Source organism: Pseudonaja textilis, chromosome 2, assembly GCF_049901715.1.
Source record: "Pseudonaja textilis isolate UNSWEBS1 chromosome 2, rPseTex1.2, whole genome shotgun sequence".
In the NCBI taxonomy this organism is placed as follows: Eukaryota; Metazoa; Chordata; class Lepidosauria; order Squamata; family Elapidae; genus Pseudonaja; species Pseudonaja textilis.
Window position 1 is genome coordinate 72,292,465 of NC_141991.1, and position 14,968 is coordinate 72,307,432.

General features: G+C 37.7%; 2 protein-coding genes across 8 annotated transcripts in view; one reads left to right on the forward strand and one right to left on the reverse strand.

The window, feature by feature from the left end:
* Positions 1-2,194, forward strand: part of TNIP1 (TNFAIP3 interacting protein 1) — a 42,680-nt gene extending 40,486 nt beyond the window's left edge. For all 7 annotated transcript variants that reach the window (XM_087924268.1, XM_087924271.1, XM_087924267.1 and 4 more), the window contains exon 18: positions 816-2,194. In XM_087924268.1, coding sequence (XP_087780394.1) covers positions 816-859 — 44 coding nt within the window. In that variant the 3' untranslated portion in view covers positions 860-2,194. The remainder of the gene's footprint in view (positions 1-815) is intronic.
* A 1,048-nt stretch (positions 2,195-3,242) lies between these two features.
* GPX3 (glutathione peroxidase 3) lies at positions 3,243-14,388 on the reverse strand. The gene is made up of 6 exons (XM_026696621.2): positions 14,204-14,388; positions 11,530-11,622; positions 8,402-8,552; positions 6,725-6,842; positions 5,745-5,844; positions 3,243-4,894 (listed from the first exon to the last, which is right to left on the reverse strand). The coding sequence occupies exons 1-6, from the start codon at positions 14,288-14,290 to the stop codon at positions 4,688-4,690; spliced, it is 756 nt and encodes a 251-aa protein (XP_026552406.1). The 5' UTR covers positions 14,291-14,388; the 3' UTR covers positions 3,243-4,687.
* Positions 14,389-14,968: the final 580 nt, after the last annotated feature.

Sequence of the window (14,968 nt, forward strand, 5' to 3'; positions counted from 1 at the left end):
TTGTGAATCGTTTGGAGAGTCTCCACGACTCCATTAAATAAGAACATTATGAGTCTGTCTTTCAGACATTTCCTTGATTTGACCTCAGGGTGCTCCGAGTTCATTCTAGTTTGGTTGGGTGTTTAAATCTGGAGAGAGAAGAGCCACAGCTTGCCATTCGGAGTATTTTCTGCTCTTTTATAGCTACAGTGAATTCTTTAATGTTTGCTTTCACATACACACGAAGGCATTCAAATTTTTTCTGTATGCCAGTTATTGTAGATCAGTCAATGCATTCTGAATTCCAAAGGATACAAGAGTGCTTAATAAACGGGAGTGAGGATTTGGGTGACAGATCCATTTCACCTGGAATGCTGTGCAAGCTAGCAAGTCTTGGCTAGGAGAATTAGGGCCTTGGTAATACAGGTAATCCTCAACTTATGACCACAATTGAGCCCAACATTTCTGTTGTTAAGTGAGGCATTTGTTAAATGAGTTTTGCCCCATTTTACGACCTTCCTTGCCACGGTTGTTAAGTGAATCACTGAAGTTGATTAACCCGGTTGTTAAGTGAACCTGGCTTCCCCATTGACTTTGCCTGTCAGAAGGTCGCAAAAACTGATCACAGGATACAGCAACCATTATAAATAATGAACCAGTTGCCAAACAACTGGATTTTTAATTACGTAACCATGGGGAGACCGCAAAGGGCGTAACTCTGAGAAATGGTCGCAAGTCTGTTATAACTTTGAACGGTCACTAAGGGAACTGTTGTAAGTCGAGGACTACCCATACAAGATTTGAACACTCTTTTAATACATATGTTTGCTTTTCAGACCCTACAGGTCTCGGGTTACCTAAAGCTCAAAAACCCATTTAACTTTGTGGTGATCTGTGCAACCTGGCAGAAGCAAAACAGCATCGTGTGTGTCAATCCATCTCAACACTTTTACTTCTGGACATTGGTCGCATTTATTTGTGTGTAAAAAGAGGTCCATGCCACTTGGATGCTTGAGAATAATAAGCAGGATTTTTTGAAACTGAACGGCTACCAAGAAGCAACCGTGACCTAGAGTTTTTGGGAAATCTCTCCTTTTGAAACTTCCAGGTCTTGTTTTCTCTCGGCATTGGATCCACAACTTTTTTTTTCTCCTACATTCAAGGATTTCAGCTGTAAGAGAACAACCGTTGAGCCCCAGCAGAGAAGACTGGGAATTCTGGGTTAACAGGACCTATGTTGAGATGATTCTCTTACAGTCAGGCAGCTGTATATCTAGGATGTGGCAATTTTGCATTTGTTGGCTGTGGAAGCATGCTTTGGGCCTGTACAAGTTTGGGATTCATTGTTCACTCAAGGACAGAGAAAAAAAAAATCTTCCTGTGTCTGTTTAAATAATGTATAGGAATAAAAAGGAAAGTTACTTTTCCTACACTGAATGAATTTTATATATATATATATATATATACATATATATGTATTTTCATTCACACGCACATTAAAACTTGTAGATGTCAATAAATATTTTAACCCCAGGTGAATGTTAATTTGAGTTGAAAACTGTTTAATACTGCTTTAATTACCCCTCCAGCTACCCCTAAAATATGGCGACCCTTTTTGCTCCCTCTTAATTGGAATAATATACCTGTTCATCATTGCGTGCATGTTGCTTAATAAAATTATATGTTTATTTAAACGGCTCAGTGGAAAAAGGCTTCAGATTTCAATTCCCTGGTTCTGTTTCGTCCCATTCCTAGTTACTATTGATCCTACTGGGTGGACTAGATAGATTTGCTCCCTGATCTAACAATTCAGTTCTAATTTCCTTTTGCTGATGAAAGGTTATTCTTTGGCCCTCCCATGATTTAAGTGGGAGACAAGTATGAAGAATGGTCTCTCTCTCTCTCTCTTTTTAGATTACTGATCCCAATCTTATGAAATGCTGAACCAGCCAAGCATTTTTCAAAGTGTGCTGCGACATAAATTGCTTCTTACAATTGCATGCTCCTCTAAAACATGGAATATATATATGCTCATTTGAAAATAGAATTCATGTTCACCAGTAAGCACATAATTAAGACATAATTGAGTGTTTTCTTTTTCTTTATAAAATAAAAGAAAGGAAAAATAATTTCAGAATGTTCACAGTGCAAAGAAAAATGCAGTGTTTGAAGAATCTGTAAAAACCTCTAAATAAAAACATTTTCACTGAGTTTACTTTTTGTCACAGGTCTTTCAGTTATTATAGAGTAAATTGTAGGAAGATGTGAAAGAAGAGATAATAGGGTATTTGGTCTGTCTACAGTCTCTAAACGGAGATGTCTTTATAAAACTTTTTGAGAAGTTCTAAGTAGAAGCTGCTGCTGTATTTATGCAGGGCAATATTTTACCAACTATTCTGGTTTCAAAAAAGCTTTTAAAAAATTGTGTAAAATTATCTTAACTATATTCAGTTATAAAATTATAAAAAATATATATATTAAAAAATATAAAAAATATATAAAAATATAAAAAAGTTATAAAATACAGGTTTTCCTGGGCAGTGCCTGGAGTTCTGTATCTGAGTTTTGCTCTTATGAAAGATGTTCTTTGTGGCATGCTTGTTTTTATTGCTATGAAAGGAAATAGAGGTATGTGGTATGCCCCCCAAACAATTCTCTGCAATATTGATAAAGGGGGAAATAGGTGTTCACACACAGCTGGATCTTTTCTGGATGTGGATATTATGAAAATAAATTCAGGGAAAAGCACTGCTGCCTTTTCTACCCTTAAGAATTCATGCTTGAAATCAGGGAGAATGTATTTAGCTCAATATAGTGTCTATCACACGTGCTTTTGGTGCCTGCCATCCTGGGTCCAACATTGTGAGCTATAAACCTAGAAATCATCTATTCAACCCTGCAAACATGAGTGCTAATATATCTGAACTATCAAAATCCAGAAAAACTCTAGAAGGCAGGAAAAAAGGTACAGCAGACAATTAAATTGTGCATGTCATTTAGTGAGCATCCAGAGCCCTGCAGCCCATATACAGCAGTCTTTTTCAGCTTCTGCCATTGAATGTGGAATCATCACCTATATATTTTATATGTGTGTATGAAAGTTAATGTGTAAACTGTATGCACACATGGCCTTTCCAAGAAGCAATGTGATATATCCGATACAGTCAAACCTGAAATCCTGATTCTTTCATAATACGAAAATGGTTGCATGATGAAAGTAGTAAAAAAGATCTGTATGGAAAGAGAGTCTCTCACAACGGAAGTGCGCTGAGAATTTGCAGTTTTTATTAGGCAATGTTCTTAGATGTGGTGGAGGTTAGAGAGGCTGCTGGGATCTTGGGATAAGGAAGAAATACATCTCTGCAGAGGTTGTAGTGAAGTAGCTGAATGCACTAAAGAACTACTCCACTGCCTTGCAGTCTTAGGCCAGGTCCCACTCGTATGGAGTTTTCAGATCTAACCGTCATTCTGATGCATTTTCCTTGCCCCCAAATCCTTTCCTCTCGTTCCTCCACTGTCAGAAAGAGAGTCAGTCATTTAAGAAATTCCAGTTCATAAATTCTCCAGATGGGGTCTCTATTCTACATTTTAAGGAAGGGAGGCAAACTGCCCTTTATCCAGAGATGCCAAAAGTATTAATTCCATCTATATTAGAAGGCTCGTCTTATTTTCAGTAGAACTGTGTATAAACCAGATGGATCGTAGAAAGGAGATCAAAGGGTGCAATTTCTGTTTCTTAACAACAAAGACTTACAACAGATTTGCAGCCTTTAAGGTGTCATAAGAGACTCTTGATTATGTGCCTGAATTCTGATTAATAATTCTTTTGCTAGAACCAAAATAACATAGCAATTTAAAACAACAAAATTAAGTGGAAAATCCTTAATGAACATAGTATTTAATGTTCATCCAATGTGAGAAATGAGTTGCTAAATTGCTAAAAATAAACTAGATTGACTTTAATACTGTGAAAATGGGCCAATGTATAGCTTGTAATTTTTTTAAAAAAATCTTAATTTTGTTGCCCCAAAGGTGCTTTTTCAAGAGGCAGCTGGACTTTCTGTTTTTTTCTTTGAAGATATTTCACTCCTGAAGAAGCTTCTTGGATGAGAAGCAAAATGTCTTCAAAGAAAAAACAGAAAGTTCAGTTGCCTCTTGAAAAAGCATAACCTTGGACAACCATGGATGACCAAGAATCACAGACACCTTAATTTTGTTGTTTTTAAAATTTATACAATATATCCTGCTTCAATATGTTAACAATGAAAGGAAGGAATAGTTTTCATTTTTCTTTAGTGCCATAATATACTAGAGATGCAAAACCAAAAGATTTTCTTTTGTTACTCATGCTCAGGTAACAGATTTTGAAGCAGTATCTGAAGTTACTAAAATGGTTTCCCAATACGTATTGGTTCCATCTTGTGGAAACTAAAGCTATCATTGAGTCAACTGAAATCAACATGGTTTTATAAAGTTGCGCTTGAAAATACGTTAGTTAATATTAAGAATTTTGATATGAATATTTAGCAATATTAGTATGTAAACTGCCACCCTGTCAGGTAAATTCTAACTGAACCTTATTTTAGCTTTGAATAAAAGATATTTGCATGTTCAATTATTTGACCGAAGAAAATGAATATGTCTGGATATGTCTGCAGCTTGTCTCCCCCCCCGTCCACCCCCGAATCCATCTTCATTTGTATGGAGTCTACCCATTTCTGTTTTTCCTCATATATCTTATGATATCATTCTTTACAGTGGAAACATTTGTCCGGTGAAACCACCTCATCACAGGCTTTCCTTGAGGATTAACCAAAAATTTCTCAAAATTCCACTTAATGTCATGGATCTTCAAAGGTGACCAGAAGAGTCTCGTTGTGTCACCAAAAGTTTCCACAACTGGTGGACAGGAGTTCTACCAGGAAAAAAAAAAGTTAAATTTTGTTAGTGTTTCTAAAATTAGAATTGTGAGGGTTTTTTTCATCTTTAATTTAATGGCCGTAGGGATGGTAGTATGGAGAGAGAGGGAGAAATTTAGAATACTGGGAACAAAATTTAGAAGACAGCATACTTTATTTCAATAATATTTGAATTTCTAAGAGGCTTAAAATGTTTATTGCGAAGTTACGAATGCAGGAGTGATATTTGTAGTTCAGGGTTGAAATGAGGAGTTCTTGGTACTCTCTGAGCTTGATTGTTTTCTTGCAGACATTTTATTACCCATACAAGGTAATATCAGATAGGTTATCTAGTTTGGGTAATGAAATGTTTGCAAGAAAACAATCAAGCTCAGAGAGCATCAACGACCCCTTGTTATGAAATTATATATTCTATTCCAAGCTGATTCGCTGTTGCTTTGTAGAATGATCCTTAAAATTCAGCTATCCCTCACTTTCTAAGCAATTCCACCTTAATTTTGGTTTGCATAAATAACATATATTTTGGGTTCTACATTGCTCTGTCTTGAATAATATTTTCTGCTGCATTAAGACTTCCAATTATCACAAGGGAGAAAGGTAATTTTTTTTACTCATTCTCTGCAGCTCTCCAGTATCACACCACCTAGAAGATTTTCCATCCCTTCAGAGGAAATTTTTTGGAAGAAATAAATAAAAATATTGGGAGAATTTTGCCTTCCATCCACATGCCTACAGGAACATTGCATAAGTAGACAAAATTTTAAGATTGAGGCAATAGACGCTTGTCCCTAATATCACCCAAATCTTATTGTTCATCATCTGTGAAACAGTGCAGTCAATACAAACCTTCAGGAAGGTGTAAATTTGCTGTTCATTTTCCCCATTTACGTCACCTTTTTGAAAGAGTTGGAAATTGGGGACATAGCCTCCCCCTGGTCTGACATATCTGGAACAAAAGAAGAACATTAATAGAAACAAGAAATGAAACAAGAACTTCTCACTTCTATATCAGACCTGACCAAGAGCCCTTGTATCTATCTGGCTCTGCAGCTATTAATATGACTTAAAAAAAAAAAAACCATTGCTTGGAGTTCAAAGTTGCATGGGTAAGACCCATGCAGTGCAAATCCTTTTATGTCACAACCCTTAAAGCTCCAACAACTCAGTATTGAAATTGTTGGCAAACTGCTGAATATAAATTTTCTGATTTTGGGGGGTGGGGATGGTAAAGAGGATGTCAAACAAAAGTGACATGTTTGGCTTAAGGCATCTAATCCATGGCAAAGTTGAGGGACTTTCTAAAAATACAATCTGTGAAAGTAGCTCGTCATTTTACTAATTTAAACCTTCAAGCATCTCCAAAACTACCCTATATAAGTGTGGCCCGTGGATACCAAATTCTCATCTATTCTTGGGTGAAAAGTTCCATTGGTTGCCCAATTTTCATTAAGATCAATGAAAGGATCAGCTGGTTCCAGACTGATAAAATAATGAGACCATTGATTAAATAACCAGCTGCAGGCCCAGTTATTAATGAAAATATTAAGTGGCTTTCTAGTGGAAGGTAGTTCAAAAGAAAACAGAGAAGTTTCTCCCTTAACTTGTGGGACACGCTGGTTTTCAATGGGAACAAATTTATTTGTCAGAATCCTACTAGGAACTTTTTTTTCAATAAGTCTTGTGAAAGAGACTGAGAAGTGTGTTTGGAGAGTAATCATTTCTGGCTTAGGAACAGCCCAAAGAGCATAACAGTGCGAAAGACTTAGGCTACCTCAATACAAGCGAGGAGTAGCATAGTCAGGAAGGCACTTCTTGCATAAACTCACTTTATTCCTTGAAGGATTTCAGAATTCTGTCCAGGTTCTTGTTTTCCAAATTGATTGCATGGGAAGCCTAGGATAACCAGTCGGTCAGTTCTCAGTGAATTTTGTAGTGCATTCAGTTCTGTTAGATAAAGCAATAGGATTCTTCAGCAATAGGACTGTAATTTGAACATCCTATCAGCTCATGAACATTCTATTGAGCATTGCTGAACTTTCTGTAAGGCATTTCACATAGCCACAATCTTTGCTATCTTAAATTTGAAATGACTTTTTTTTAAACAAATCACAGCATAGGGCTCTTTTTCTCCTTGCCCTGACAAATCTTCATGGTGATTGTAAAGGAGAGGCCTAAATGGAGAGCAAAGAGATGGTCTGTCCCTTTCTTGTTCTTTTTGAAAGAAGAAAACTGTTATCTGGCCATCATATGGTCAGCCGTGGTGGTGCAGTACTCCAGGCTACTTCTGCTGACTGCCAGCTGCCCGCAGTTTGACAACTTGTTTCTCACCAACTCAAGGTTGACACAGCCTTCCGAGGTCAGTGAACCCATACTGTTGGGGACAATATGCTGACTCTGTAAACCACTAAGAGAGGGCTGTAAAACACTGTGAAGCGGTATATACTGTAAGTCTAAGTGCTATTGCTATATAGGGATGTCAAACTCAAGGCCCGTGGGCTGTATGCAGCCAGCAGGGTGCTTAAATCTGGCCTGTGGGGTTGGCTTACAAAGGACAAAGGATCAGCCTGTGCCTGTGGCAGCCAAAATGGGGCATGCCGTTTTTGGCTTGGACAGCCTTCTGCAGCACTTTGCCGGCCCAAATGGGGTGCTGGGGAGCACATGGCCTCCACATGCCCCATTTTGGCCAGCAGGGTGCTGCAAGAGGCATCCATCTCCCCTCCCCCCAGCTGGAGGAGATTGAGGAGGAGGAGAAATACAATGCTGATCCAGCCCTTGAAGAAATCCGGTTTGACACCTGTGATATAGAACAAGCAACAACACTTCCTGTTGGAGGTTGAGGGATGGGCTGGTTCTGCACCACAGTGGTCCAATGACTGTCATAACCCCAAGTAAGGGGATGAGGTAGAAGTTCCTGTTGCTGAGAAATTACATGCCAGCAGCTCCAGAGCAAACACTATGATAAAAATATCTTTGGGGCCTTTTCTTTGGAGCAAAAGGCTAAACCAGGAGATGACTGGCTTGGTTTCCCAAGCCCTGGAATGAAGGAATGACGGGGAACATCACTGATCTGAGATCAGTACAACCACCATTGTGGAGTGGCCTAAACTGGGACAAGTCCATTGTCATGACTTTTAATATATAAGATATCCCCCTAAACCTTAGATGGCTTAATACAATATAGTTTCATTGCCATGTTTTTCCTTCACAGTACTTCATGAAATGTAATGTTGTGGAAAAGAGCCATCATCCATCTTATTATATATCACAACTTACTGCTGCCAGTAAAAGTACGTGAATATACCAAAGTCGTTACTAGAAGTCAAATTCAACATGAGGAAGTCTTTATTCTAACTCTCAGCCTTCAATGACTGATAAAATCTGGACTATGGGATGCAATTATTGAATACTTCTGAGCATTTCCATCTGGGTGTAAATATAAAGTTGCTAGAGTTTTGCAACAGATTGTGTTAGAATGTACTTCTCTTCTTAGTTCAAGTTCTTACCAAGATATTGTGCTGTTAGTCCTCAGTAAGTGGCCACATTTACAAAGAGGATATACTTCCCCACATATTTCTGGAAGGCGATGTATTCACCAGATAAAGAGAAAGCCCCGTAATCATGGGCTGATCCTTTAACTGAGTCATAGCAATCCACCTGGAAGACAGGACAAGACATAATAGTCAGTGGTAATTTTAACAACTGGTTCTCTGCCCTAATTATTTCTTCCAACAACCAGTTCACCAAACTGATCAGAAAGTTAACAACCGGTTCTCCTGAAGTGGTGCGAACTGGCTGAATCCCACCACTGATAATAGTCCTACTTCCATGAGCTCTAACTTGTGGTCCAGATTCCCACACCAACTGCAGTTCGGTTTAGTATCTTGTCTATAACCCAAGCTCCAGCTCCTGAAATGGAACAGGCTGTTTAATTTCATCAGAAGCTTTCATCAGCAGAAAAAGCATGAAACGTATTGAGGTAATATCTCAATATATGTTACAATCATACTTGCTAAAGTCTTCACCTTTCAAGACAATGAATGTGTAAAGGGAAAGAAGCACAACCTAGAAGCAAATTAATGGATATAAGAAACATTTCAACTTAAAGGACGAAGGAAGACACCACAACTGCTCTCTTTCATGGAACTCCTTCAGGAGGTTTGGAAGCTGGCAGAAGTCTCTCCAGTACTAAATCAGGGGTTTACAGTAGAATAACAGTGTTTTAGTCTGTTCTAGTTCAACCTCCTGATCAGGTAGGAAACCCTATACCATTTCAGCCAAGTGAATGTCCAATCTCTTCTTTAAAATTTCCGGTTTTGGAGCATTCAGGATGTCATGTTTAACCTACTAACATTAAAAACAGCTACATCAGACAAATTTCTTGATCCTTTTTGTTTGTATGAATTGTTCCTGAACAACAGAAATTAAGTAACAGGAATTACTTAAACAAAATCACATTTATCACTCAGCTATATATGTAGGATCCATGGAAAGAAAAGAAAAAAAAAATCTTACATCAGCTTTCCTCTACTAGAGAAAAGTGTTAAACTTTAACTCTCAATCATAATTCCCAGAAACCACTATAGAAGCTCAAGTCCAATGTAGTCGGAGCGTATCAAATTGAGAGCAAACTATTCTGTCTTTAATACAACTCAATGCTTTGAAGCATAGATAGCTGCCTAGAGCTAAATGTAACTATAGGTTTGGAAGGCCAGTAGAAATAATAGGAACAGAACTAGTGGCATTTTGTTCCCATTAAAATGTTTCCTTTGACAAAATGTGCACCAACCATGCACACAAATCTTTGTTCTGTTTCATGCACTTTTTTGTTTTCCTTTTACCAAATTGGCAAAATAGTGTAAACATGGTCCAAAATGAATGACTAATTTGCAATTTCAGATATACTGAAAAGCTGGAACACTCTTACTCTTATCAGCATTATTTAAAAAAACCGCTTGAAAAGATAAAGGTGAAGCCTTTTCATCAACATGGCATATTTTACTTTTTGAAGTTTTGGCTGTTAGAAAGACATTAACATCTCTGGGAAACATTTGTGGGGACTGCATGTTTAACCTCAGATGAATTTCACATCTTAAAGAAATGTATTAATAATATGAAAATGCAGTGGCTTTAGATTATTCCAGTTAATTTACATTCAGTTTAAAAAAAACAGGTGGAACAAACACCATGTATGTTTAATTCACTTTTAATAAATAAGGATATAATATAGGTTATAAGATTGCTTAACATGCTAAGCTGGAATATTAATTTAATCTGTAGTTCCTTATTGTGTACAGTGCTTCCACTAATGTATGCAATATTCCATGTCATCTTGGCGTAACAATTATGCATCTACTATGCCCAGTCTAGACTTTATGACGTATAAAACACTAGATTACAAAATCTGGTTTCTTCACTTCTAAAATGGTATCCATTTTAGGGCAAATGTCATTGTAAAGAGCAAGCTTCAGTTAAAGAATAAGTTGACAATTCACCATCTCTTTCCTCAGCCTTTGTAGTTTAACAGGCAATGTACCAGTCAGTAAATTACATAAATTTAGAAATTCTTAACCCTACATTACTTCAAGTCTCTTGTTCAGAATATTTTATTTCAATTTTATTTAGTTTAGCAAAGTTTTCGATTTGGGAGGGAAACTTGGCGTATGACACTGACTAGCAAATTGGTATACTGTAAAATGCCAAATTTCAAAGTTGCAATTTCATACTATTAACTTGAGCTAATTGTTTTTAGAGAAAGAAAAGGCAGTGGTGAAAAAGTATCAAGAAAAAAATATCAAGAAATTTCCTATTTTACCCTAGCAAAGATGCCAACAAGACTGAGTTTCATTTTCTCTCTCCCACTGTCTCCCCTGTCTCTCTCTGTGTGTCTCTCTTTCTCTGTCTCTCTCCCCCTCCCTCCCTCTTCCTTTCCCTCTCCCTTCCTCTCTCTCCCTCTCTCTCCAAACAATGCATGGCAAGATGAAATTTGCTTTTATTGGGCTAAATTAAAACATGTGGAAAAAAGTCTGAATTGATAAACTCTCAGGATTCTACATGAACACTTTCCTTCCCCCCACATGTCAATGGAGATTTGCAAATCAGACTCAGATCTGAAATGTGACAAAAATAATTTTAAAAATGTGAATTAACCTAAGTATAAAGAAGTCTTTTAAAATATGCAAATCCCCACAACCCAACCACATTTTTGTACAGTGTAAAAAAAAAAAGAAGCAGTCATCATCATTATTTTCCTTTGAGTTCTAGTTTGTCTTTGAGTGTTTATTTGCAAACCTAGGAAATCTTAATTATGGCCAGCGACATTTTCCTCAGTACGAATACTGAGCTTATTACAAAATCATAGCCTACTTTCCCATATATGGTGCTCAAGATGATTCATATATATGGTACTCAAAACAGAGTTGGTAACCACATTCTTCTCTAAGCGGAGCATCCAGTATTCCAGAACATATATATAATCTTGTATGTATCCATTTCATGTATTCATAACCATGTTTATACTTATACCTGTTATTTTATAATCACTTGACAAAATAAAATAAAGAAAGAAAGAAAGAATATACAAGTAGGCCAAAGTAGATTGTTCCTGAAATCAAGAAACACTAGAAGATCCTACCTTGCCTCGATCTGGGATTGGTTGAGAATTAGGAACATACGAGCAGGATCTTGTTTCCTCATTTTGATGAGATAACTGAAGTCCTGTCAAAATCTGATTCAGAATCAAAATAATAAGGCAATTTTGTAGCAAATCATGTACATATTAAGAGCAATTATAATGCTTTAGCATTTCCTGTATGTGAAAGGGTGCATATTATATTATCTATCTAATTATATAAATAACTTTATATATTATATAAAGACATACCATCACAATTCTAGACATGTTTACTATTTTTTCTGACAAATGGCTGTAAGAAATAGTAATTCATTATCAACAAGTTATGAAACTAAATTCCATTGAGACTCTCAGTATTTACACCCAGCTAAGTGTATAGGTTAGACTCTAGCATGAGTTGCACAATCATCTTTGTACACTCAGGGGTAACACACTTAGGGATAATGTCATTATTATATATCATGTGTATATCCACCCAATTTTGTTGCCACCCAGAGAGGCAGATAGGTAGAAAGTATAACGCCTGGAAACAGCAACCTGGATAGGAGAAATCTGGCTATCCCCACAGTTGTTCTTCTTACTCTTTTTTTATGAAACAATACTTTTTTAATTTTTTTAAAGAATATTCAGGTGACCAAAAAAAAGAAATCAAGTATAACTTCTTATTAGAAGAAGGAAAACACATTATACAGATAGTCCTTGACTTACAACAGCTCATTTAGGGACCTTTCAAAGTTGCAAAGCCATTGAAAACAGTAACATATGACCATTTTTTACAGTTACGACTGTTGCAAAATCCTCATAGTCACACGATCAGAATTTAGACGCTTGGCAACTGACTCATATTTATGACGGTTGCAGTGTCCCAGGGTCAAGTGTTCACCTTTTGCCACCTTCCTACAAGCTAATTCAATGGGAAAACCACTTAACAACCATGTGATTAAATTAACAACTGCAGTGATTCACTTAACAACAGTGGCAGTAAAGGTCGTAAAACAGGGCAAAATTCACTTTAAAAATGTCTCGCTTAGCAACAGAAATGTTGGGCACAATTGCAGTCGTAAGTCATGGACTACGGTAGCTGTATGCGTAAGGGTGTGCGATAGATTTGGAAAGGTTTTTATTAATATTCCAGAATAATAATAATAATCTTGTTTTCAGCCCAATCTTAAATACCTGAAGCAACTGAAAAAAATTCCAGGTTATTCAGGAAAAGTATGCTGTAACAAATGTGAAGGTGCCACAAAACTTTTGAGATGTTAATTCTGTTCTCACATAGACCTTACTGCTTAAAAGTGGAGCCAGAATCTTATTAACAAATGGTTTCCACACTGATTAAATACATGTTTATGTGCTCTAAGAATGCAATATTTTGCCTGCCAGTTTATGTACTCTGAGAATATAATAGTTTATTTGCCAGAAGGCTGGCTGAGGAATTCTGGGAGTTGAAGTCCGCACATATTAAAATTACTGAATTTGAGAAACACTAGTTGACATGATAGATTGGCCACTAAACTTCCTCTGTTAGCACTGGCAGCTTTCACTGCTCTTCTGACCTCAGCACAGTCGCAATGTTTGCCAAAGTTTGCCTGTGCAAATACCACAGTTCTTGGTGGAAAAAAGTCCTTTGACGATGATCTGTGTTCAATACAGGCGGCCACGTAGAAGAGTGCCACCATATTTGTTTTGCTAATTGCAGCACACTCCTGGAACAGTTTTTTCTTTGCTGGGTTAATATTCACCTCCCCAGGGAGAGCTGTAATTCTGAGTTCCTTTCTTACTTCCAGGGTCTCCCTTTCTCTGCTTGGACAGGTGAGGGAAAGATCTTGAAAAAGATGCGTCCATCTTTTCTTTCCCATCATCGTTAATATCATGTTGAATTGTACTTTTGAAAGAAAAATGACTTTCAATTTATTTCACAGCCACCCTGCAGGGTAGAGAACTAGCCTTTCATGTTACCCCAAAGTGTATTTGCAGCTCAGGTTTACCTGGTGCCCAGCCCAGCAGCATCGGCAGAGCCTGAATCCTAGATGGAATTTACAAGATTGCATTTATTTAATCGGGCTGAAAAATGTGCCCCTATCTCCTGTCTTGTTGAATCAAGCCTGCTGAGGTCGCAAATTGCTTTCATTGTAGCCAACAGATAAAAATCTCAGGGGTGAAAGGACAGCATGCTAAACTATTGCTAGGCAAACACCTTCATTACCTTTCACTGGTTGTTGGGGAACTGCTGGTTCATGCTGGGAGAAATACCTTCTTTATCCTTTGGTGTAGCAGCCTGACAGAAGAGGTTCACACGAGGGTCTTATCGTAATAAATAAATGCCAACCCCCGATACACCTTGTTACAATATACAACACTATAACAACGCTGAAATAAAATAATGCCAGATGGCTAAACTAAGCTGGGATTCATTTCAGTCTTTCTCTTTCTAATAGCGTGACTCTGGAAGAGTGGATTTAGCCCTCATTTAACCAGTTTGGATTGACTGCTAGTACCTACAGATTCCTAAGATGTCTGCATCATTACTCTGTCACAAATACTGTAAACCTCCAGAGCTGCAGGCAAACACTGTCTGGCGTGAAAACCAGAACGCATCACCTGCCTGGTCTGATTATATTCTTCTACCCAATTCAGAAACCTCCCTCCTTGAAACAGCGCTACGATGTCTTACCTCCTGTTGTTCCTGCCCCAGGCTGGGCTGAAATAAACCAGCCAAGAGCAAGGAAAGGATCCAGGCTCCTTTCAGTCTGCCCTTCATGGTTGGAAAGCAAGAGGGACAGGGCTCCTGCACCCCTGCCGGGCCTCGCTTCCACAGAAATCTGTGTGGCTGCTTGCTCTAGATGCTCTTTTGTGTTTCTCTCTCTTTCTCTCTGTGTCAACACGTTATCACCTTCCAGCTCAACAGCTAGTATAAAAAGGATGAAGCGAAGTATGGGTAGCCAATCATGAAGCAGCAGGGACGAGGGCTGGCCCTTTTGATATTAACTATGTGGCTTCTGGGCTTCAGCATTCCTCAAAGTCTGAGGTGACAAATGTTGCTCGGATCCTTAAGACTAAATTCCTGTAAACTGGCATTAATGCTCCACTCAACAAGTGGTACTGGGTTAAAGAGAAAATCAGAGAACAGAGCATGATCCAAAGGGTCATTTAGAAGAAAGTTTTTAGAATAATATGACACTGTGATTTGTTGGCAGAAGAAAATCGCATCCTAGACCTCTTCTGCTGTAACGGAATACAGCCAGTTCTCAACTTACGACCACAATTGAGCCCCAAATTTTGGATGCTAAGTGAGTTTTGCCCCATCTTACAAGCTTTCTTGCCATATTTATTAATTGAATCACTGCAGTTATTAAGTTTTAGTAACACAGTTGTTACGTGAATCTGGCTTCCCCATTGATTTTGCTTGTCAGAAAGATGATCACATGACTCTGGGACA